Raw genomic sequence first — 26,275 nt, 5'->3', positions numbered from 1 at the left:
ATCATTACGCTGTTCTTTGTTGATAAACCTAGATCTAGATCTAAATCTAGCTTAGTTTAGATCTAGCTTACTCATAGTAGTGCATTTTTGTTTTCTTAATTCTAAAAGTATGCAAAACAAAATTTCATTTATTCCTGGGAGAGTCTGGGTTCTAAGATTTGGATATGTGGCAATCTTGTTAGGTGGGTAAGGAACAAAAAGTTTTCCTCTGACCCTGATGATTGATCGTGTTAAGTTCCCTAGTTACTGTGGTGAAGATACTTTTTTTGCCTGTGTGTGTTGCAGGAGATGAGGGGGGAGGGAGGGGGGTATCAAGTTTTTAAACAAAACAGTAATAATTATGAACATGATTTAACAACATTATATTTCAGCAACAGCAAAACCTTTTTACTAGAATGGTGACTTGTTATGAAAAAAGGGTGTTCTGTTTTTGTTTTTTCTGCAGAAACAGAGGTGAAACTTTAGAGCCGTTTTTCTCAAAACTTTGTTTCCGTACCCTGCCTTACAAAATCGCCCATATCTCAAAAACTACTCAAGATATCTTCAAAATTTAAAAAGCACATTGTTCAGAAATGAATTCTGTACAAGAAAATGCTAAAAAAACGGGATTTTCCAAAATGCGACATGTGGTCCCTTTCACCAGGCACACACACATATGTAAAGCTTCAATCTTTCTTTTGGTACGAACTGGTTTCAAAGCGGAGATACAATTCTTGAAAAACGTTTGTTTTTTTGCTCTCCAGGAAAATTCTGCTTTCTGTGCTTAAGACATTCTATCAGCTTGCTGACAATAGTATTCTCTATCTGTTCAGTTGTTGCAACAAAACTTTGGAAAGATATTAAAAAAGAACTCAAATTTACAAATCATTGAAACTTTATTTAATACATGTAACTCGCCATTCATACATCAAACTTTAACGTGTCTGTCAACCTTTCTTAAGCAAGAACTTGGGATTGTTTGAGAGTGATATAGCAATCCCCAAGAAACAACATAATTACTTAAACAAAATATGTTATTATTATGAACACATGAGAAGGAACATTGAGGTCATTCTTAATATGTCAGTTTGAACCATGAGTACAGCATGAGTCTGATGAAGGGCATGGCATCAGGCATTGTAAAGTAGAACTCATTTACAACTGCTTTGGAATCGCTCAAATCTTGAGCAAAAAGATTTCTTAAACTCAGCTTCATTTCCCCCATTGCTTTACTTTACTGAAACATTACTGATACAACGATCAATGTGGTTCATCTTTCTTAGAATGGAGATTCCCTCTTTGTTTTAAGTGTGATCAGTTCAAGTTTAGAGAGAATACTGCTGTGAGATGCTGGACATAGTATCCACACAGCCAATTTTTTTTCAGGGCAATTAGAGATCGTGTATCGCAATTTGACCTAACTAGGTGAATGCAAAAGTAAAATGGGAAAGAAGAGTAGCGAGAAGAGAAAAAAAAGCAGACAGCTTGAAAGTCTGATCCTCTGCCTTTGAGACATAGTCAAAGCACAGAAGAGACAAATTTATTTAAATAAGGTGAGCATTTTGGCCTTTCAAGAACCAAGCTGGGTCTCTCAACTGAAGAAGACAAAAGAGAAAAGGAGCCAGTAATGACGGAGGGATGTCGAGACTATAGAGCCACCAGAGCCTGATGTTCATTTGATTCTGCTATTAATAGCACAGCATGTCAGATGTGAAAAGAAACCTTCTCCCTGTTTTCATTGTTCACTGAGGAAATCTATTTTCACCACACAATTGCTTGCATCTGCCAAAACCTCCCTTGCTCTACAAAATAGTAGGACTTTACTTTCATTAATGAGTGTAACCAAATTTTATATTCCTATCATCAGTGCTGGACAATGGCAAGCACATAAACATTTCTATTACTTCTCTTCTACACTGGTTAGAATCACATCCATTACATAATGGCACTAGCACTAAGGCCCTGGCTCTGTGAATACAGTTGTAAATGAGTTCTATTGTACTAACAACACGGACAAAGCTCTTTTTCAACCTGAGAGTTACACCACTTCGTAGCCCAGTGGGTCTTTGTTCTCGTCTAAAAGACAGCGTGATGATCTGCTGATCTGGCCCAGGAGATGCTGCAGGGACTCTGTGTCAAAGTCCTGAAAGAACACAAGAATCTTGTTAAAAAAACTTGGAATGCAAAATATTTTTGAGAAACCACAAATGAAAAAGCTAGTTCACCCAACTACAGGCTAGATAGTCTAGTATGCACATAACGAAATCAATTCGGACGCTGGGATCTTTTTGTTATGTATGAATTTTCCAATGTGTATCTTTCAGTTATACAAATTTAATATGTATGTGTCCCGAAGCAGGGGAATCAGGTGCTCGTCAATTTTCGAGCATGTGGAGTTATAGATATCATTTTAAAGCTGTTGTTCGTTTGTCTTGCTTTCGGTGAAAAAATATCCACCTATCTTGAATAGAAATCAAGATATTTTGTGATTGAAGGAGATGGAGTCACCTCGTTTTAAAGATACAATTAGCGAGAAAATGGCTGCCAAAGTTTCGTGATTTCCACAGCTTAAGAGTCCTTGGAAACTGAAAATTTATATTTTTTTATGCCTATAATAAACGTTTTTCAGTATTATCTACACAAAACGTCTTCCAGTGATATCTACAAAGAAATGTGTTCTCAAATAGATGTACAAGGTGCTGAGCCCAAAAAACAAAAATTGCCAAACTGGTGGGGAAATGCCATATATATTCTAAAGGAAATGAAATGTGTACACAAATACCATGAGAAATTAAATTCAATCAGCTAAAGTCAGAATTAAATGACCAAAGAATAAAGGGTACGCTTTTGTTTGCATAAAGTATTCTTTAAACAAGACTTCAGAGCTTTCCAGCAGCTGATATTAGGATTTCGAGAAGTCATCCCTATTATTCAGCCAACCTACAAAACCTAGACTTAGCGTTTTAAGAAAAGTAAGGAATTTCGTGAGTGTAACAGATACTGTTCGTGTATTACATTGAAGATGTATTCTGGTACTAAAATCGATTTGTACTTTTCATAGGGAAACTTCATGGTAACTTTTAGAAACTTTCGAGAAAATAGGTGAATATTCACGATTATATTAGACACATAAAGTTGTATTTGGAGGAATTACTTCATAGCGAATTGTGTGCCCGATGGATAAAGTTGCAAAATTACAGCTTTCTATTATATACGCAGATACCATCTTTTCAGAGTATCTGCACCAATGCTATGTCGTTCATGTTCCAAAAGTTCGACAGATTTTGACGAGGCCTATTTTTTATATTGATTTTTTTTTCAGTCCCGCTAGTCAAAAAAACCCAACAATTTAGCATTGCTGACTCCAGCGCGTCTAACGAAATAACAAGACAAGTTACAAAGTCCGTTCTTTTATTAGCCTCAAGAGCAGAAATGCTTGCTTTGGGTGCACTAAATGAGAATTACCATAAATACAAGGATACAGCTAAAATTGTACGTTAAAAAATACCAAAATTTAAGTCGGCCCAGACAGAGCGGCGACAGGGAGCTGACCCCCTTGACTGTGACGTGATAAGGGGCCCGGCGGGGAACCCCCCGCGGCAACTAAAATTCCACTGTCGGTGCGCCGTGCGGTGTGTTTCGCGGATCGGAGCATGCGTTTAGAGGGAGTGGGGCTTTTGTATGGCATGTGTTAAGGCGGAGACAACTGTAGTAATTCAGAGTGTGGTTCTGAATCGACGCACATCCCAGCTTTTATATTTTCACCAAACACTCACACATGCATAAAAATCAAAGCAGAACACTGAACTTTTTGTTGTTGTGAATTTCATTCTATTTGGCACGTCTCTGGAAATTTTTCAGAAAATCAAATTCATGCCAATTTTTTTTTAAATCATGAAACTTTAAGTATTAGACTTACACAACTTAAATTTTTTGTATTACATTAAGCTTGAATGTAACTTTATTGTGTCAAAAAATAATTACAATAGGGTAATTCTGAGAGTTTTGGTGGTGTTTTGAAATACTCCCAAAAACGCCAGTATTCAGCGCAAGTGACTAGTGAAGAAAGGGGCCAGTAGTCAGTGAGTGGGGTGGGGCTTGCTACACCCCCAAAGTCAAAATTCGGCTCAAAATGATGGAATTTGAGTTGTAGGAATTTTTAGCTTCCTCAGCCTCTCCTACAACTATTTCATTGCATAAGAACCCCCAAAAACCTTATTTTTTCCCAAACCGGGCATGTTTGTCACCGCCATTTCCTCATAAAGTCAGTATTTTATTTTTCTTTAGCGGCTGTTTTCTCAAAACGCGACTTTTCTCTATACTTTTTTAAAATAATCCACCATTTTTCATCCAAACTTCATGAAATTTTCACAGAATGAAGAGAAGATATAATACTAAAAATTTCTGTTGAATTTTTAATATATGGAATAGATTTTTGTTGGTGATGTCTGGAGTGTGGTTAGGCGGAGACTACGGTACATGAGACAAAGGTAGGGCACAAAGTTGTGATTTCATTTCGTGAACAGCACCAGTACAAGTGCTCGATCTAGCCCTAAAACTACGACTCGAAGGGTGTTCGGGTACATATCCAGGGTCCTAACTATCAAACACATCATATTCTGAGTCACTAAAGCAAGTTTAATGAACAGAAGTATCGAAAACAGCGAAATACTGTGATTCTTGTTCATGCGACTTCTTCGACCATTACCTCAATGGGACTCTCAAGTTGCTATCAACTGTATAGAAAAAACATAGCGCTAGTTCCAGTCAGTTCAACCCCAGTTGGGGTGACTGTCCTTCACCTTCAATTTCTTAAAAAGTTACCACACAACATCCGCCAAACTTAGCACAAAACGAAACAAGTAGTAAAACTAGCACTGGAGTCCGTTTCCGTACATAAGACGGGAGCACAAGTTTCGGAACAAAAGTGCAAAGTCCATCCCGTCGGAGGTACAGGACCCATGCCAGCGAACCGCCCGCCCGCCCCGTACCTGTGACGGGAACAATAGTCAGTGAGTTAAACATTCGATAAGCCCTTACCTGGTACAGCTGATGATGCTCTGAGGCAATGACATCTGCAATCTGCACAGCATCGGCATACATCTCGCTAGAGTGAAGTACATTGTGCAGGTTCAGGCAGAGAGCAGGCAAGTGCAGCTTCCGCAGCTGGCTCATCTGGCGCTGGCGGACTTCGTCCATGTCAGTCTCCTGAACAATAAATGTACACAGAACATAGAACAAATGTGCATAGAATAAGGATAAACAGAAATAATAGGGCTCGCAAAATTAGCGTCCGCGAGTAACAAACTACTCGTTGGCACTACCAGCAAACGAGCGGACGGGTAACGAACCGTCCGTTTGTGAGGAGTAGTTCGCTACTCGCCACACACTGGGCAGAGACAACAGTTCATTTAGCGAGCGAGCGGACGGGCAGACCGAGAGACTCCGTGCATTCGACGGGAACGACTCCTTCCATTGCCTACAACTTACAACCACCCGCCCCGAAAAAAAATCACCCTCCTGCCTCACATTGTAGCTAGGCGTTCATGGCGGAAATTCCCCCCCCCCGGCCTTTGCGATAATTGGAACGTACACAGTGTGCCCCACGCACGAGGTGAAAGGTTACACACATAGTACTACGCAACCAGCCTCTCTCACTCCCTGTGGCACCACTAGTGGTTTGAAACATCAGGCCTAATTAACAAACAATAGACGATGGGTCTAATCTCGCGTCGAGCCTCTCGTCTGCTAGAGTTCGTCTCGTCGCCCGCCCGCCCAGTGAATAAAATTTTGGAGCGGACCCAAAAAACCAACTGACTTGAGGCTTGAGGTCCGCAGTCCGCTCGCGAGAGAGTCAAATTGTGGAGCAGACCCAAAAAACGAACTGTCTTGAGGTTCGCAGTTCGCTCTCATGGCTGTCCGTTACCCGTTCGCTCTGACTGAGTCCGCGAGTAACGAACCCGTCCGTCCGCTCGCCCCAACTCTTAGAAAAACAAAATAACGGTAAGCAGAACAGAGAACAAGTTTTAGTTTTAGGAAGTGTTTTACGGCACGTGCATCACATAAGGCCGAAGATTAGAGGTGTTACAAGAGAGTAACAAACACTAAAAAGAAGGAGGGGAGATAAAGATGATAGATGTTTGAAAGGAAAAAAGAACAGAGAACAAAGGAAAATAGAAAAGAACAAAGGTAAGCAGAACATAGAACAAAGGTATATGTGAGGCACTGTAGTGATGATTTTTTTTTTTTAAATTTAGTAGAGGTTTTACAGCACTCGCAACTGCATAAGGTCATATGAGCACCAAGGGGTGGATGTCAACAGAGAAGTCCATACAAGGAATCAGGCTTACTCTGCTCACCTCTCTAGCTTCAACAGCACAAAGTCTGCTTCGACTTTCAAGGCATCTCGGAAATAGGGGGTCACAAGAGTGTGACAAACATACAAAAGAAGTAGAGGAAAAAATGACAATAGTAAGGATTAGGAAAGAAAAAGCAGCAGTTCCTTGCATGCAGTTCAGGAACAGACATGAACATGACACTGATGAATCAGCCCATTTACAATTGTACTGAGCATATACGTTAATGTCCCCCCTTTGGGAATGGCCTAAAAGAGGGGCGGGGGGGGGGGGGGGGGGGGTAATTCTGTTTTGAGAGATGCTAGGGGAAGAATAAGAATGAAGACTCAATACATGAGAAACAACTGGAAATGTCATTCAACTATTACAAAATTTGTTTTTGTAAGTGATTACTCTATAAAATACTAAACACTCCGAAATGATAGCTGGATGCATTTACCAGAGCACCTTTATAACGCACAGGTAGAAGGAATAAAAGAGTGGCAGGTTGTTTCTTTCCATGCAGAAATAAAGCATATTACTGCTCACATGAGCTTGTGCAATTCCTCACCTCTTCTGCATCAACCAGCCAACCTCCATCAGCAAACAACAGCACATTGTAGATCCTGTCTTTGGTCACCTGAGACCAAGAGATAAAAAGGTACACATTTAAATCATGACCCACACAACAGTTGTTGGGAGAAAAAAAACAAGCAACCTCCTCTTATCCATAGAATGATCATATACAGTAAAACTACTGTATAACACAAACTTCATGGGACCAGAGAATCTTTATTTGTTGAACAGATTTTGTGTTATGAGGAGTGCTGATGAAAAGAACAGAAAAGGGGAGGCAAACTCATTCAGATCACATGCCAGACCTTGGGTAACCTATTTTTAATCCTTAATGACACAAGCAGAGCTGCCAACCTTTTGAAAATGGAAAAGGGAAACCTTTTCAATATATTAGATGGATTCTTTGACTGCACAGAATGAGGTTCAAGGAAGGTTGTTGCTGTTAACTTGATAGTTTTCCACGCTACTAATCAGTATAAAAGTAGGTACCGCAGGCGAGCCGTTTTCAAGGCAGACAGCTACGGCTGGAGCCAGATTTGGACAACTTCATCCAACTATTAGCTGGTTTTAATTTTTGTAAACACTAATAAAAATTATACCAGTTTTCTGTGTCTTTCCTTCTCCATGGTGAAAGAGAAACTGATACTTATGATTGCATATTTAGTTTTTAATTGGCTAAAGTTTAACACGGGAAAACTCGGCCGTCTTGCAATTTTGCGCGCTTAGATTTGGGGGGGTACTTGTTTTAAATTTCGATTTCTCAGTCTTGAATCATCGAATTTTCTTGCGGTTTGAAACATAAAAATCTGGGATTTCAGGAGAATTTCCGGGGAATGTGTTTATGTTTTTATTCCGAGCGGAAAGCTTGAGTGGTACGATGTAAAGACGAAGAAAGCATTTTAAAATATGAAATTCGACACAAATCGGGCTCTCCGTGCCAGGATCATATTCCCAGACATCTCTACCATCAAGTTTATGTGTTTAGAAAAGCCAACTACGTTCCACGAAGTAGAAATATTACTTTTTCTGAAGTGGGGTAGCAACCACTTTCGGGAGATCGTCATTCTGCCATTGCGGCTGTTCCATTGCCCATTTCCACCCCCTCTGACTTGACCCAACCAGCAGACGATTATAATGATGGTTCAGTAAAAGAAACATTCGATAGATCTGTTTATGACGTCAATTTATGTAAGTATTATCATAATTTTCTTTTAGGATACTTATGAATATTGTGTTTTGAAAAATAAGATTAATCGGCCACCACTTGCCGTGTGGTTGGATTGTTATTGTTTGGTGGGAATCACGCCGACCTACATTTTCCCCACCTCATAGTGAATTAATTGCGATCTATACAAATGTATCGCTTCGTGGTGGTATTTTTGCTGTCTTTTCAACTAAGAACATCTTATTTATTCTAAATGCATCGAAATCTAAGCATCTCAGGTCGACAAAGTGAAAAATTAAAGCCGTGAAGAGTTGAACTGGGAGTTCTGTTTATAGTAACATGTCATCACACACTACTAAACACTCGGAAGGGGGTTACCGGGTGTCAGTGTTACCGATGGAAATGTTCGTAGATGTTGTTTGGCATTTAATTCGGTAACAAAAAAGGCTAGATCTACGTTCTTGATTGGTGGATATTCAATTATTGAATCAACCAGCCTTTTTACGTATTCTTAGACTTAGTTAGACCTAGATGTCACCTGATAGGCTAATTGGAGAAATGCCCCCCCCCCCCTCCCCCCCCCCCCCCTTCTTCCATCCACTTACTGGACACACGATGATACATTGTATTTCCCCAGCCACTGGTTTCTTTCTCAGCTAAAATGATAAATAAATCTAGAACTAGATCTATATTATACAAGATGAACCACGGTAGATCAGTATGTTGATTTAATTCCAATTTTTAAACCCCCTGAGCAGAAATCTTAATTTTCTGAACCAATATTGATGACTTTTTTCACATTAATGTCCATATCTGAAATGATTGGAAGGTTTTTTTCTTTCTATAAACTAATCCACTGTACAGAGCCTGAAAAGAGCTTTAATTTGATATATAATGCAACCTTGTAGCACAATGTGTTGATTTTATATGAATTTTTTTCCAGTCGGCAGACGTTATAATTTTCACTCAATAATGGCAGGTTTTTGGGCATTAGGGCCCTATTATGGAGTGTTATGAGAGGTTTTAGTAAACAATTTTGATTTGACCCCGTAGAGCTTGCATTGAGCTTTAATTTGATGTATGATTTAGCCCTGTAGCTTAATTTGTTCACTTGTTGTGATGCTTTTTGCCCGAGGATGTACCAGAGTTCCCCTAATTTTTTTCCAAGAGGCGTTTTTTGCACCGAAGCCCACTTCAGAGGAGTCCAGAAAAGTTACTTATGGTCAGAGTGGTCTGAAAAAAATTCAGCTAAGTCTACGCATGTATTTGTAATGATTGTGTGATTTTCACTAATGAGGAGGCAGTTTTGACTAATTTGGAAGAGGTTAAAATAGGGTTCTGAGCTCTTAATGACAAATTTTGGCTTTTTTTTTCAATTTTTTAAGGCCTATATCTTGGAAACCAGTCATTCTAACATGCTTTGATTTAAAGATATCAATATTTGTGTTGACAGCTCTGGGAAAAACAAAGTTTTCATTGATTTGATCATGCACTTTGTATTTTAGAACACCTCAAACATGGGTGAAAGTCGCAGTTGAAAAGGTTTCGTTTAAAAATAAAACTTTGAAATACCATATCTCGATTGTTTATTGATGGATTTTGATAATTCTTTTTTTAATGTTATTTCATAGAGTAGATTTGAACCCCTGAGGTTTAAACGTCAATATTGTTCCAAAAAATTTTCGCTTGTGGTACCTAATAAAAGTAAGAAAGAAAAATAAATCATAGTTTGCACATTGTAAGAATATTCTGAAAACAAACCAAAAAAACCCGGAACGTTCATATTACAGAACAGCTTCCAAGTGTCACTCTCTCACCTGCTGCTGTATAGAGGAGGGCTCATAGTTTAACTATAAAGGAGCAAAGAATTACACCTGCCTTGACACTTGTGTCATAAGAGGGGACTAAAGCCTGGTCTCCCAAAAAGAGCCAGTTGGCGGAGGGTCAACTACCCAACCTTTTTTTAGTTTTAGTAGAGGTTTTACAGCGCTTGCAACTGCATAAGGTCATATGAGCGCCAGAAGATTAGAGGTGTTACAAGAGAGAAACAAACATAAAAAAGAAGAAGGGGAGATAAGGACGATAGATGTTTGAAAGGAAAGAAGGAGCAAATCACACCAGAGCACCCGCCACCACCAATCTACCCAACCCTGTAAAAACTAAGAAAGCAAAAGAAACACAAACAAGCAAGTATAATTCTTTTATCTTGGACAAGCTTTAGCACCAGTAGGACCAAGGAAGGACAGTGGACAAAGCTGAAAAGACTCAACTGACCTCCTCCATTGAACAAGTCTCTTTGAATAAAAAGTGGGACAACTTGGAATAATATCAAGAAACTAGCCTGGAATAGGGAAATGTGGAAAGTGTTCATAGCCTTTTGGCCTTTACCCTGATCTAGGGCGAGAAAGACATTAATATTGATGACAGGTAGCATACTAGATACACAGCGCCCCCCCCCTCCCCCAGGAACAAAAAGGCAGTGCAGTCCCTCAAATATCCAACATAGCACTCAACTGGCTACCTAGGCTTGAAATATTAGCCTCATGCCGACTTTCTGTTGTATGGTCAACGCTCAGCTGATTTAAATCTTGGAGGATATTTAAGACAAACAATTCTGACAATATATAATCTTATCTCAGACAGCCAACAAAAATGACTTCATCTTAAGTTATCTCAAAGAAGAGCAGCCAACTACTGTGACATTATTCTTACCTCGGCCTCTAGATGTCACCTTCCTGCAAGTGCCACATTACCTTATCTCAAAGAGCAGCATCCAACAACTACAACATCTTATCTTAGACATTAGCAGCTAACAACTGCAATATTATCTTAACTTACCTTGGAGATCTGCATCCATCCAACAACTGAGACATTATCTTTTCCTATTTCGGAAATCAGCATCCTAAAACTGAGACATTTTCTTAAGTAGCGAATAACTATATATTACTTTACTGTATCATTTTATATCTCAGCAGCAGCAAAACTACAATGTGACCTTATCTTACCTTAGACACTACCAGCCAACCCATATGACATCATCTTATCTTATCCCAGAGACCAGCTGGCAAACCGCAACAACTGTGATTTTATCTCTTCTAATCTCAGAGACCAGCTAGTGACCCGCAATGTCTTTGACATCATCTTATCTTACCTCAAAGACAAGCTGGCAAACGGCAACAACTGTGATACATTCTCTTATCTCAGAAACCAGCTGGTGAACCGCAATGTCTGTGACATTATCTTATATTATCTCAGAGATCAGCAGTTGGTGAACCGCAACGACAGCAGTGACAAATACCCACCCTGGTCTGCTGGCGGAGACTATGCCTCCAACGCTCCATCTCCATCTGGTACTGTTTCATCTTGTGCTCAAGAGCCACACGGTCCGTGAAGCTAGCCACACCCTCACTGCCAACGCTGGGCTTGGCCGGCCGGCCCTGATGGTACAAGCTGAACCAGTCGTTGAAGCTTTCCACCGCATCCTGTGAGTGGAAGAAATAAAGGTAGTTTCACACAACCCTTTTACACGTGTTATGACAGAAACAAAAGAAAAAAGAACTGAGTTCTGTCTAACCCTTTCACCCCTGTCCTCAGAGGGGAAAAATAGAATACAAATACTGTCACCAAGACTTTAATAAACTAAAACCTAGAGATATTCAGAGAACTGAAATTCTTTTTAAACTTTCCACTGCCTGTTTGTATTGTCATACAGTATGCCTGCGGTGAATCAATTACAACGAAAAAAGAAATGAACAAAAACACACCAAAAAAATTTTTTTATTATAAAAAAAAAAATAGAATAAAACTGGCACTCACTAGATACGCCTTCATGCACATGTATTCTCTGATGGCATTGCTGTCTTCAACAGGAAGCTCACCTGTCCCAGTCTGGAAACAAAAAACCCATAAATTCTGAGCAATAATTCAGTATTACCATAGTGCATAGGTACCCGACGGGATCAAAGTCCAATCTTGTACTAAAAACAAGGAGCTGAACCAGCTGGTGCATGGCTGACTGAAGAATCCAGAGAAAGCTTGACAAATCACTCACAGAAGACCGGGGAAGAGCCACTGTAAATTTTTTTTTTTTTTTTAAATCCATCCTAGGAACAGTGATAGTGGTAAGCAGTAAGCATATACCTCATCTTGATGGTGCTGATCATGGTATCGACACTCCATGTTTCTGTAATTTTTTTCAGCTTACATATTAAAACAGACTCTACATTTTTCCGTCTGTGTTTTCAGGCTTGGGACTCGATACACTGAACATTTTCCCCTCAGCATTTTCTGGTTTACAGCTGTGCTGGGAACATTTTGGAACAAAATCTCGTTACATGTTATTCACGTGCATATTGCAGGAAAACTTTTTGCGTGTGATCTCCTCTATATTCAGTGGTTTGTCTTACTCTCATTACTCTGTTAAACAAGTCAGCTTTTGCCTCTGTGTATGAGTGGTTGATTTTTGTCAAACTATCGAAAAAGGGAGCAGCATATGTGTATTTCTGAATAGAAATCTTATCCTAGGAATTTGTCCAAAAAATCCGAAAAATATCAACACCCTCCTGTTGCTGAAAAATTGAGACGAAATGTAATGCAACTTGTCTATCTGTTAGCGATTACACCAAGTTTACCGGTAACAAAGAAATATAAAAACATACTAGTTGATGATGTCAAAAACGCTCTTCCAGAAGCAACAATGATATCAAAGCCGCTCTTCCCCGCCACATTCAATATTTTACTATACACAAAATTTTTAATTAATATAATATAGCTACCTTTTTCATGAAAACCTATAGGGCATAATATAAAAATTGACTGAATATTTCAAAAAGCTGATAAATACACGAAAATGCACTTTAAAAACTTCAAATGGAAAACTCTACGAAGATTATATGATAAAAATTATGAGACAACAAAACAATTCAATAAGGACACACTAAAAAGAAAACTATAGAAAGTCTGTCCTCTTTGATGAAAACTCACTGATAATCATTCACGTATGGTTGAACCTGTTCTAATGGCCAACTGAATAAGAAAATTGCTTGTACAAATGGGCACTGTCTATTTCACCACTTGCATTTTTTTCCCCCATTATAATGGCACTGCGTAAGACAGCCACCTGTCTAAGATGGCCATTTTTTTCCTCGGCAATGGATGGCTGTCTTTCACAATTTCCACCGTTCAAAGAAATCAGTAAGAAAGAGGTCGTCTTTTACATTCTACATCAGTACTGAGAGCATACCTGGAGGTGCCACTGGCGATAGATTACATCAATAGAATCTGTGGGAAGTTTTTCAAAAGCTTGGCGGGCAGCAAGGTGCTTCTTCACAGCTGGGGGGAAAAACAACACCGGCCCAACAGTTTGAAAAACGGCAAGAGTAAAAGTTTGAAAAGAAGCATAAGTAATGTCGTTTGAAAAAAACCCTGAAAAAAATCATAAAACAACATCAGTAAACTGTTTGAAAGAAAAAAAGATATTAAAAAATCACTCAAAATATTTCTGCAAGATGAAAGTAAGTGTACGAGCCACAGGCAAATACGCCTGAAAGAAAAAAAGTACAAACACAATTAATGTAACCTGAAGTGGGGAGGAGGGAGAGAGGGAGAGGGAGAGAGAAAGAGAGCGACTCACACTCACAGGCATAATCCCTACTTCCAGAGATATTTCCTGCATAACTGGTACAATACGTTTCAACCACTGGTATGCTGTTTCAAGCTCTTTATGACTACAGTCAACACTGTTCAAGACAGCCAGCCAGCCAATGTCAAGGAGAAAAGAGGTGATTCAACAAAATTTGTAAAGGTGGGCAACCCTGGTATCGCAACCTCACTGCAGGCTTATAAACAAAAATTCTTAGATCTGAATCAAGAGAGAGACAACCATGCATAATCTGTGCTACTAACTGAATCAAACTGAATAAATAAATAATACTAAATTACATGCACTTCTAAGAAGAGTTTTAACAGACAGATTTCCTTCAGCATATACAGAGATGTTAACCCACCAGGATAGATTGCAGGGAGATGAGCCAAAATTTTAAGGGAGAAATGAAAAAAAAAAAAGGTAGATTTTAAAATCGCGCGGTTTCGCAAGTATTATTATTATTATACAGTAGTCAGTAGTAATCCAGTGTAAAAATGACTGCAACATATGCATTTGACTTTTACACAGCCTGTTTCTTTTAGAAAATGTTATATGGCACTTTCATCACAATTCGGTCATATAAGTGCTGAAGATAAAAGGTGTTACAAGAGAGTGACAAAAACAAAAAAAGGATGAGAGATAAGGACTCCAGATATTAGAGCATCTGCCAACCACCCATACAGACTTGAGTACACACTATCAAAGAAGGGCCTTACCAATAAATGCACGCATGATGGCGTTAGCTTGCTTCATGGCTTCAGATCGATGCGATTCATCAAAGACCAGCCAATCAATGGCATCAATCTTAGCACGATCCTCCTGAAACACATACACTCACACCTGTGATACAACATCGACCCGGGTTTGGATTTTCAGACCAAATAAAGTTACAGCTCAGGCCACATTTGGATTAAGACTTTCAGAGAAAATAAAGTTACATACTCTAACTAAAGGCGGACTTTTGGAAAAAATCTGCACTTCATAAAATTCTTTTTTCTTTTTTTTTTTATTGTGCAGCAATTCCAATGAGCATGACAATCTTTAAATTCAGACAAATTTTCTTTTTAAAACCCAGAACAATAAAGCATGGAATGAATTATCACATTTTAGGTTTACTGCATTCTTCTGACACACTGTACAAGAAAGGTAGCTGCTCAGCACAAAATGCTTGTGAGGGACTCAAATAAAAAGGTGATAAAAAGCTGGAATATCTGAGTTGGCAAAAAGAACTACACTAGTCTCCGCCAAAGATTTCACCTCTTACTATCCCAGTTCACTTAAGATCCCGCTGTTTTCAGAGAACAGATTTTACTACACAAAAGTCATCCCTAAGATCCAGCTCTGAAGGTCTACATTCCGCCAAGTTCCAACATTTCATAATTTACTGAGCAAAAACTTGGCGGGCACAGCAGATCAACCAAGCAGTGAAAATTTGCCATCACTGACCGGCCCTTTGCGTCACAGATCATGAACTCTCATGAATATGATCATATGTTCGTTGTACATCTCAATGAAACGGTATAATGTTTGCCCCACACGGGATAACACAGAGGTGTGAACTTGCCGACACGTTTGTTTTCCTCAAACATTGCTCTTGCATCTGAACTCTCCAACTAACTTTACATCAGTTGCTGGGAGGGTAGGGCCTACAAGTTCAATCCTGGCGGGATCACATCGACCTGTGAACTCTTTCTTGACCATTGCAATAGTTGTCTCTACTCCCGAATTTGCGAGACAGACTTAATTTTAACTGAGAGTGGTCACAACACAATGGTGCGTAACGATAAAGGCGGGGGAACTCGGTCAGAGATGGAAAGCTACGAATTTTGGACAGGTAAAGGGGAGAAGCAATTGGATTAGCATAGATCTTGACACTCACGATAGGATAATAAGTGAAAATGCCACTGTGATTGGTCACCAAGGCTGACCACTCTATGCTCGCCACTTTCATAAACCCACCCAGGAACCATGTCATTTTAGAGTAAAGGGAGACCATTTTTACTGGTTGTGGGCCTGAACATGAGTCGCCGTGTATTCTTCCCTCTGTGCGTCCGGTAAGATCTCGTTTGCCCAAGATCCTGCATTTTCCCTGCTCCCGAGCATCAGAATCTTAGGCAGAGACTACTGTATCATAAAATTTCAGGAGCCTCCCTTCGGAGACACACACACACATATCATGCAGACACTTAAAACCTTAAAACAGGTAAACCAACAAAAGTACAAGAGAAAGAAACAAAACTCACAGCAGTGACAGTCACGTCAGGTGCCAAGCTGTTCTCAGGAGGCAGAGCAGTGGTTTCCCTATCCCGGACCCTCTCCACCACAGCTTTGGTGATGGCTGCCACATCCAGGCCCTCTTCCTCCGCCCACACCAGGCACTGCTGTCTTTCCTCTGTTTCTTCAACACCTGAGAAGAGTTCCCATAAGAATTTGATTTCTAAGATAACAATTTTTGTTTGAGCAATGATAAGGACACGGACACTTTGTGCAGAGAAAAAAAGGAAAACAGAGTATTCTTAAGAATTTTACACAGTGCAAATCTTCTCTCGTCATATAAGCACTTTATTTCTATTGGCTTAAGACTTTAAAGCTTTGTAAATAGTCAGTTTCCAAAGCAACTCAGTTAGTGAAAATTGTTAACCACAGAAGCATGTTATTTCCACAAGCTTGAGATGACATGTTCTATCAAGCACTGACCTTCCAGGAAACTGGCATACCACTGCACTTGTGCCGGTGCCCGCAGGGTGGCCACATAGTGAGCCACTAGACTCTTACGCTTGCTCTTGATCAGATCGGCGACATAAGCCTCGATAATGGCCTCACACAAGTCTTCCTGCAAAACAAAGTGGCGGTGGTGGTGATGGTGTTTTGTTTTGGGTTTGTTTTTTGTTTTTTACAAGAAGTTTTATTACTGCTCATGCTACACAAATAGGTTGTATAAATGGTGGTGAAGATTAGTGAGGTGTTACAAGAGAGTTAACATACAAGGAAAAGACGAAGGAGAGACTAGGACAACTGATGTACTTTAAGAAACACATGAACATTACTTAGTTAAAAATATCTTTTTCGGGACAAAGTCTTTTGTCATGTCCTACAAGCTCTCCAACATTGAAGACCATTTTTTAGAGAACAATATGCAAATCTTAATAGTTACTGCACTAGAATGCATGATAATCCCTTCTCATTCATGCGTCCAAAAATGTGCAAATCTTAATATTACTGTGCTGGAATGCACGATAAACCCTTCTTCTTTCCATGACATGAAGATTGTACTTGAAACAGTTTATTATAACTACGAGACAAACATAATGGTACTCAGAGCTGGTTGTAACGGAGTACAAGTACTCCGGTACTTCTACTTACGCTACAATTTTCGGTACTTTTACTGTACTCCAGTACATTTTTTTAGAACCAGCACTTTTACTCTACTCCGATACTTTTTATAAAAGTACTTTTGAGTATTTTTAAAGTACATTTTGAGTACTTTTGAAGCTTAATGAAAGAGTAAGTGCCGGCATTTCTGATCATAATTTGGGGAACAAACACCCGGACGGGCACAGCCGATCAACCAAGAGTCAAAAGTTGAGATCAAAGAACTGCCCGTCACGTCAAAGATCAGCCACTCTCGTGAATGTGATCACACAAGCGTTGTAAAACCCGATGAAACGGACAATGTTTGCCCCAGACAGGATTACACTGAGGTGTTTCCTTTCCCCAAACATCGCACTCGCATCTGAGCTCGCCACCTAAACTTACACCAATCGCTGGGTGGGTAGGGCCTACAAGTTCGCTCCAGGCAGGATCCCACCGAACTGTGAACTTTTCCCTGACCATTGAAGGCAGTTTTTCTCTATTCCCGAATTTGTGAGACAGCCTGAATTTTAAATGGTCTGGTCACAATGTAATGGTGCGTAACGACAAAGGTGGGGGGACTCAATCAGAGATGGAAGGCTAAAGTTTTGGACAGGTAAAGGGGAGAGGCAACTGGATTAACGTAGATAAAGATCTCAAGATTCAAGATAGGCTAAAGAGTGTATAATATTAAGGCCTGCCTCATGCCACCATACCACTGTGATTGATCATCAAAGTTGACCACTCTTTGCTCGTCATATGTCATAAACCTACCCAGGGGTCACGTCAGTTCATGGGTCACTGTAGATTCTTCCTTGGCTTCGTTGGCTAAGATCCAGTATTTCCCTTGCTTCCGAGCACTGGGATCTTAGGCGGAGACTACTGTAGTAGAGAATCTTCGGTTACACTACACTCACTAAGCTCTAGGAAACTGCACGTATTTTGGTTCGCCGTGGACTATGACCAAAATCTGTCTTACAACTACTATAATCAATTGAAACTGAAACTGAGTTCTAAATGTATATCAATCTAACAATTTTTTAGGCTACTTAAATTTCTTTTTAACTTTTGTGGTTTGTGCTTAAGGCTTAAGGTACCTTGAGTCCTTGAGGATTTGTTAATGAAGAATTCAATGCACTTTTCCATTTTCTTTGCTGGCCATTTTCATCAATTTTATATTTTCTTTAGAGCAACTTTGTCTCTACATTTTTCAAATTGGATACTTTTCCTACTTACCGACCTCTAGGACTGATTAACATTTGATCATAAAATCTTGCTCAAACAAGTTCTATTCATAATATCACTTACTCACTAGTTGCGTCTGTTTTTGGGGGGTTTTTTCAATTTCACGGACCATTTCCACCTACGTTCAGTGCGTTTTCAAATGCTTTGTATACTGTTTACATTTTTTGTAACAAATGGCCTAATTTGCCAAATACACTGGATATGTCATTCAATATGATGTTTTGCATTAGCACTGAAGTGTTTTAGCATATTAGAAGAAAGTACTTAAAATGTACTCATAAGTACTTTTTTTTAAAGTACTTGTACTCAAGTACATTTTACAGGAAAGCACTTTTACTGTACTTAAGTACATATTTTAGATTGTACTTAAAGTACCTTTTTAAAAAGTACTTTAAAAGTTCTGATGGTACGCATGTATCGCCCCTTTCAATATTGTTTCACCTACCTTGCTAACATGTCCTATTGATTTGAGGAAGAGAACAATGTGCACCATGAGACGTAGCAGATGCTGGGGAAGGTAGTCCTTCCTGTTCTGGAGCCAGCTGTGCATGACGTTGATCAAAGCTGGGGACCACAGGAAAAACAATCAACGTGACATTCTACATTTTGGGGTTCGGGTCTGGAAAGAAGCACATTAAAAGGAAACCTGCCATTTAAATACTTGGGGGAAAAAAGCAAGACAGACAAGACAGAGACAATAGAGGGAAGAAAAGTAGTAAGACTTACAAGTGGAACCTTCTACCCATCTGCTGACATTCTGCAAACCATGTACAGCAACGAAAGGCCATAATAAATCAGAGGCAGTAACATCATAAATTTAGCCCTTACTTTCTACCTGATACCTCTTCGAAAGGGGAAATCAAAAAGAAGGGTCGGGCTCTGCCAAAGTCTCGTATTTACTATACAAGCAGAGCTATCAGCCCTATTTTAGTGACATTCATATTCATCTATTGATGAAGAGCTTCTACTTCGTCTAATTATGGAAGAAAATCTAGCTAATCATAAATAAAATTAGCAAACTACATACCTAAGAAAATTAGGCAATTGTAAGGGGCAGTAAAACTTTCAATAGAAACTAATAAACTTATAAGACACAAACAACACGTTTCAACTCCACAGAGTCCCTCTTATCATTACTTCAGTAGATCACACCTGTATAATATTAAACCTCCATGCTTTCTAGTTTCAAAGAACAGTCGTCTGTTCAAGTACAGAGGGAAAAAAACTACAAAACAAAACCAAACACCCTGTGAGACAAATTTTTCCAACAAAATTGCTAGTATATCAGACAATTCCATACAGTTTACAAATGACACTTGTGTGAAACACTGAGAACACCTATTGCAAGAGGTGAAAACTTTCAACTTAACTTAAAAAATTATTTCAAAGGGTATAATATGTGAGGCATCGTGGTGAAATCACAAAGAAACAGGCATTTTTCTGCTTATAAGGCAATCAAAATTTGTTTTTCTTTTTTGCCTCAACGCATTTCATGTCCATTAAAAAAAAAATTATTTGGATTTTACTGAAAAACATTGATCAAAGGCACAAAAAAAAGTAAATTTGCAGTTTCCAAGGACACTCAAACTTTGGAAGTCACCAAACTTTGGCAGCCATTACCTCTGAAACCAGGCGACCCCAGCCTCCTTTAATCACAAATATCTCGACTTCTGTTCAAGATAGATGGGTATATTTTTTTTTCATCACAAGCAAAATAAATGAACAAGCTTTAAGATGATACCAATAACTTCATATGCTAACAAATTTGACGAGTGTTTGACTTCACCATGTCGTGACACATATCTTTCTTGATTATTTTGTGATTTGTTTTGAGTGCCAGTAGAGCATTCAGTAAAAAGTTATAACACTTAGAAGGGCACACTGAGAATTAAGTTTTGAAAGAATGATTGCAAAAACTTTTAATGATCCTGCATAAAAAGTAAATGAAAAGATCTGCATTTTTTGCATTTTTATTGGAAAAATACTCAGGCATAGAGGGTTTCTAAACTAGAAAACAGTTTCAGGCACAAACAAAATCTGTGCACTAAAAAGTTTTGTGAAAAAAAAAAAAACTTTAAAAAAGTATTTGAGCGATATTCTCTCAAACCAATGCTTTGAAAACTGTTCAGCTTTTCGTACATCATAAAACACTGTTTTTGACAAAAAGAATTCATTTTCAAAATAAAAGATAATCTTGACACCATCAGACAGGCCTTCTCACAGCCACACCCAATTCATTAAAAGTCATGACACCCCCCCCCCCCCCCTTCCCCATCCTGAAAAAAAGTCCACTAAAATCATACAGCTTCACAACAACAATGTACAGCTAAGGAAAATATTTTCTGAAACAAACCAGGTACATCTCCCAAGATGACAAACTTCTGTATCAGGTGATACCAGTGCTCTGACTCCTGCCTTACAGCCTGAAAGAAAGACAAACAAGTCAGTCTCAAATCGGATCCAGCATGAGTAAAGAGAAGTACATCAGCATGAAAGCAATCCTAATTCAGTACTGGGGGGGGGGGGGGGGGGGGGGAGCACAACAGAACTCAAAGGAACAGCTGAGGGAAAACAAAGAAGTAGGACCTACCCACGCCGCCCTTCCACCACCTACATTTTCAAGTCACTTAAAAAAACATGAGCAAAACAAATCATCTGTTGAGAGTAATCTTAAGAACACAATAAAACAACATATCGATGGCCTTGTGTCCAACAGAGTAACTGGAGGACATAGGCCAACTTTTCTATTTGTTCTTGAGCCCTTGCTGAGGTCAATCTGAGCGTACACAATAAAAATCAGGACTTAGCATGTATATAAATAATATAAAAAGTTACTGTGAGCTGACCTTTTTTCCTCTCATAAAAATCAGAAGGGATTTTTAGTTTTGAGTGTTGAAATATTTTTAAAAAGACATAACACCATTGATATCATTGTCTCAAGCATAACCCAACAACCTGTCTTGTTTTTGTTGTTGTTGTTATCGATCCAGCAACATCTAGGCTCTCGCCCTTCTGTCCAATGCCATGTAGTGATAAATGCAGGTTTGCTGCAGTTGGTGTAATGTTCCGTAGAGTGTGTTGTCGAGTTAGGTCTTGGAGGGAGAAGTGTAGCTCTGTTGTCATTTAGGGCTGTACAGTGGAAAAGGTTGTTCCACTGTCTCATATGCATAGTCACACAAAGGACACATTGGGGGAAGTTCTGGTTTTATTCTGTTCAAGTGAAAGTTGAGTTGTATATGTTCTGTTCGTAGGCGGAAGATCGTGATCTGTTTCTCTCTCTGTAGGTGGTTGATATTGCCATTTCGTTTTGTCGTAGTCATATGTTTGAAAACTGCTCTGCCTGTCTTTCCCAAGGCCCATCTGTTCATCCAATCTTGTTTGCTGTTGCTTTTAATGATTTGTTTTGCAATGCTGTATGAAGGTGGAATGTTGGGTTGTTCCTGTCTAGATCCCCTTTTGGCGAGTGTGTCTGCTCTGTCATTTCCAGGTATGTTTGAGTGTCCAGGAATCCACTGCATCACCAGGTTGACGCCACAGTATGTCATCAGGTGATGGGAGCCAAACAGTATATGTGTCAAGTCTTCGTTTAGATGATGGTCATTTTCTATTGCTTGCAAGACTGATAGTGAGTCAGTGAAGATCACTATACTCTGTGTTTTGTTCGGATGAGTGTCAAAAACTGTGCGGAGACGGTATAGTGCTATTTCAATTGCTATCATTTCAGCGTCATAGTTGTTACATTTCTCTCCACAGGCTGCAAAGATCTCATTAGAACTTCCATCTGGGTACTGTATTAGTACTCCATATCTGGCTTTGGTTGTGCCTTTGAATGCTGAGCTGTCTGGATAGACGTGTACCCAGTCATCTGAATAGCTGTCGATTGTTTGATGTGATGCAATCATCAACTTCACTGGGTCTGAAGATTTTGTGCTATTGTCTCTGAGAGAAGTTGTAATGATTGGTTTTTCCATAGAAATGTGGGGAGGGATGTTTTGGTTGACTCTTTTGGTTTCTCTTCTGTTTTGTGGTAGATGGTGGCTCTCTATTAGTTCTGTGATGCGATGCATGACTGATTTTTGTTGAAGTCGTTTCTTTGGTTTCCATGTTTCTACTAATTTCCTGTTTGGGTGGTTGGGGCACATTCTTTTGGTTCTTTCATTGAGCTCCAAAACTGCTTTATCTCTGCGAATTCCCAGGAGTTCAACATTCGAAAGAATTTCACATGCGGCAGTAGGTGTAGATCTCATGCCACCGTTTATGAAACGAAGGGCATTATTTTGGACCTTGTCAAGGGTATTGCAAGTAGTTGCACTACACATAGTGAGTAGGCTATTGCTGTATTCCAGGGAAGATCGGACATAACCAAGGTATTAGAGCTCTCAGATTTTGTTTGTCTGATCCCCATGAGCTGCTTGCGAGTTTCTTTAAAAGTTGGAGTCTTCTTTTCACCTTGTTCTTTATGCTCTCCATTTGGCTTTTCATTGTTAGACTTTGGTCAAGTTTGACTCCTAGATACGTTGGTTGTTCTTCTTTGGGGAGATTTTCATTTCCTATCTTCAGTTGAAAACAACCTGTCTAAACAGCGACATATGAGAACAGCACAACTCAACACTCTCGGACATGTCATACTCTATTCAGCTTTCCCCAGATTAAGTCAGGGAAAGATTTCTGTGATCCTTGCAATAAAATATACAGATCTATAAAGTACAAATCTCCCCTACAAAAGACACATTTAATATGGTTGTTCCACTGTATATACATTATTAAAAACCCCGTTTGCTGCCTCCTTAGAAGGGTGTACAGAGCTGGTCAGGTGGAAGAAGGGTTAAAACAAGATATCCATAGAGTACAGAAGAGTCATTTCTTACCTCATCAACACTGGCCCCAATCTCCTTAAATATCTCTTGAGGTTCTAACCTGTGAAAGAAAAAGAATTATATATTTCACACAAATCAGTTTCATTTCATTAAATGTAAGCTAAACGCACAATGGAAAAAAACCTTTCACCAAAAAATAACAAAAACCATTATTCAGTCTAAAACTTTAATAAGAGAACCAATGACTTCTAAAAGAACTCTTATTGCGAATACAAAGATGAAAATTTATCAAACCTACCAACAAAGACTGAGGATCATCGAATTTGCATATCGATAGTGTTATATTGTAACCATGTAAATGGAAGAAATAAGTTAACTCCTTTTTTTGTCCTAATACTATTGCTAAAGTTAACCTGCTGGTCCTCAACCTTGTAAAAATCAGGAGTCAGCATGAATTGTAAACATTGTAAAACGACTGAGGGCTAAATTTTGTGTCTTGTCTCATCGTCTTAATTTTAAAAAAATTGTTTAGCCAGTTAAACAATTTTAAAAGAAACAATTACACATTTACTTATATTGACTTACCCCTTTGTATATATGAAACAAACCTAAACACAGATAACAAAAGACCAAATTGCACTCCACAGAAAACATCACACACACACAAAAAAAACCCACTACAAAAACCAAAGTTGTCTACTTCTCACATTTTGTCCCAGAACTCGGGAGGCATACTGTCCAGCGTGCGGGTCACATGACGGTGCAGTCTGATCTCCTGCTCCACCTTGATGTCCACCATCACCTTGTAACAACAACAAAAAACATCCATCAGCTGCCTCTCCTTACACAAGTCCAAACTGAAAACAACCCCAGTTATTCCAAAAAGTGAATCACTTGCGGAAAAACGTACATAAATCTGTTGACAAATATGCATTTATGGCGGACAGGCGGCCAGAGGCTGCTCAGTAGTGGAATGCTCCTCCTTTTTTAAGAATTACTGCGGCCTTGCTCACAGATGAAATGTGACAGTTTTTCTGGCAAATATTCTACAAAATACAGCAACTACTACTCAAAAATATAGAAAAAGAAATATTATTTTTAAAACATTCAAAGCACAATGCTCACTGACACTACAAAAAACTTTGTGTAAATTCTATCACAAGAAGCTTAATTTGCAAATCTAACAGAAAAACAAGTGGAAAAAAAATCAATGAAACGGACAGTAACTACCAGGGGTTCCTCATATGTTATGAAACAGATACACACTTTGTAGTAGGCCCACAAGAAATCCATCCACGACACACAGACAGGCAGCAGAGACTCCAGGTTCCCACTGAGGGCAGCGTACAAGGCCCGTTCATATTTGTCCAACTCCGTCTGGGAAAAGATTTTTAAATTTTAGTAGACGTTTTACAGCGCTCGGAACTGCATAAGGTCATATGAGCGTTAGAAGATTAGAGGTTTTACAAGAGAGTAACAAACATAAAAAAGAAGAAGGGGATATAAGGACGATAGATGTTTGATAGGAAAGATGAAGCAAACCACACCAGAGCATCCGAGATGCACGATGTTAGTTCGTCTAATGTGAAGTCTGTGTTGTAGGTTTCAGTGTTGTTTGAGTGGAAGTTTAGGTGTTGTTGTTCTCTGTTAGTTTTGGGGTTTTGGAAGGTGGTGTTGTAGTTTGCTTGGGACGAGATTTTGGCGAGAGATGTAGCTATTGTGTTTGCAATGTCTACCTGTGTTTCAGCTGTGGTTCCATCTGGCCTCTGGACGAGCCGGAAGGTGTCTGTGCATCTACTCAAATTTTTTTTAGCGATTTTGAAAACTTGGTTGAGTGGTGTCTGGCTGTTGATTTTAGAGATGTATTTTTTTAATGATTGCCTTTTGCTCTCCCTGAGGCATCTACGTGCCTCAGCTTGAGCCTTTAAATAATTAATTTTGTTTTCTGTGGTGGTGTTGTCGACGGCTTTTCAATATGCTGCCCTCTTTTTCTTTACTGCATCATCACAGTCCTGAGAGAACCAGATCTTGTTCTTCCGCGGTTTTGTTTTTGTTTTTGGTATGTGTTTGTGGCATATTTCTAAAAGCTTTTCGTGGAACTTTTTGTAGTTGAGGTCAAAAGTAGGATTCAGAATCTGGGAACATTGGTTGGCGAACCCGTCCCAGTGTGCTCTTTTGAAGTTGAGTGTTCTGGGATCGGGTCAATTTGGAGGCTATTATTTTTTACAAGAATTGGGAAATGGTCCGTATGGTCATCCAGCACAGATCACTCAAAATCTGGGACTAGGTCAGGAGAACAAATGTGAAGTCAAGGGATGAAGTGCCAAAAGTGGATCTGTTTCTGCAAGTTGGAGACCTATCCTTTAAGAGGCAGATGTTATTTTGAAATAAAAGATCTTCTATTATTTTATCCTTTCTGGTCTGTAGGTTTGTCTCCCCAAAGGGGGCTGTAAGCATTAAAATCACCTAGCAAAATAAAGGGTTTTGGGAGCTGGGCCTTTAAGTTATATAGTTGGGTTATTTTGAGGGGGTAATTTGGTGGGATATAAACTGAGCAGATCGTGATTGGTCTGCAGGGTGACCTGGACGGCAATAGCCTGGAGGGTCGTCCTAAGATGTATTTGTCTGTGGAGTGTGTTGTTGGCGGTGTAAATGGCGGTTCCACCGGAAGCAATCCGGTTCTCCGGGTGAATGAGATGATACGCAATAAATCCTCTTAAGTCTATGGTTGAAGCCGGGGCGAATTTTGTTTCTTGTATGCAGGCCACAAGTGGGCACAGTTTGGCCTGTAAGTGTTGCAATTCTGCAATGGAAGGTCGGATTCCGCCGGCATTCCATTGCAGGACTGCCATTATGTCTTCTTTATTTTGCTTTTGGAGCTCAAAGACCCCGGCTTCGAAGAAACACTCTGATTCCTCCTTGCTGGGGAGGCAGAGTGTTTTCTAGGTTGCCGCCCTGGACTGGACGGCGGCCTAGTGGGGGAATAGGAGGAATGACGGACTCCGCCCTTCCCGGGGTGAGTCTGGGGAGGGGTGTCGGAGCTGTCCTCCTCCATTGGTTGGTGGTGGGGTAGGGGTATGTCTGCTGGAGAGGTAGGGGGAGGTGGAGCAGACGGAGGGGGTTGGAAAGAAAAGGGAGGAGACACCTCACATTTCATCAGAGG

The 26,275-nt window shown here is 39.6% G+C and overlaps 1 protein-coding gene across 1 annotated transcript in view; it reads right to left on the bottom strand.

Moving 5' to 3' along the window:
• Positions 1 to 856: 856 nt before the first annotated feature.
• The window catches only part of LOC101860654 (nuclear pore complex protein Nup107), a 52,808-nt gene continuing 27,389 nt past the window's right edge, over positions 857 to 26,275 (bottom strand). Inside the window, exons 14-27 of the mRNA XM_005098354.3 lie at positions 24,379 to 24,489; positions 23,820 to 23,914; positions 23,164 to 23,212; positions 20,649 to 20,718; positions 18,741 to 18,859; positions 16,397 to 16,532; positions 15,943 to 16,106; positions 14,416 to 14,518; positions 13,298 to 13,386; positions 11,872 to 11,943; positions 11,358 to 11,537; positions 6,886 to 6,954; positions 5,020 to 5,187; positions 857 to 2,122 (exon numbers count right to left, since the gene is read on the bottom strand). Coding sequence (XP_005098411.1) covers positions 2,018 to 2,122; positions 5,020 to 5,187; positions 6,886 to 6,954; positions 11,358 to 11,537; positions 11,872 to 11,943; positions 13,298 to 13,386; positions 14,416 to 14,518; positions 15,943 to 16,106; positions 16,397 to 16,532; positions 18,741 to 18,859; positions 20,649 to 20,718; positions 23,164 to 23,212; positions 23,820 to 23,914; positions 24,379 to 24,489 — 1,530 coding nt within the window. The 3' untranslated portion in view covers positions 857 to 2,017. The remainder of the gene's footprint in view (positions 2,123 to 5,019; positions 5,188 to 6,885; positions 6,955 to 11,357; positions 11,538 to 11,871; positions 11,944 to 13,297; positions 13,387 to 14,415; positions 14,519 to 15,942; positions 16,107 to 16,396; positions 16,533 to 18,740; positions 18,860 to 20,648; positions 20,719 to 23,163; positions 23,213 to 23,819; positions 23,915 to 24,378; positions 24,490 to 26,275) is intronic.

This window comes from Aplysia californica, unplaced genomic scaffold (assembly GCF_000002075.1).
Source record: "Aplysia californica isolate F4 #8 unplaced genomic scaffold, AplCal3.0 scaffold00180, whole genome shotgun sequence".
Taxonomy (NCBI): domain Eukaryota; kingdom Metazoa; phylum Mollusca; class Gastropoda; order Aplysiida; family Aplysiidae; genus Aplysia; species Aplysia californica.
Note: the sequence above shows the minus strand (reverse complement) of the source record. Positions and strands in the feature narration are given on the sequence as shown.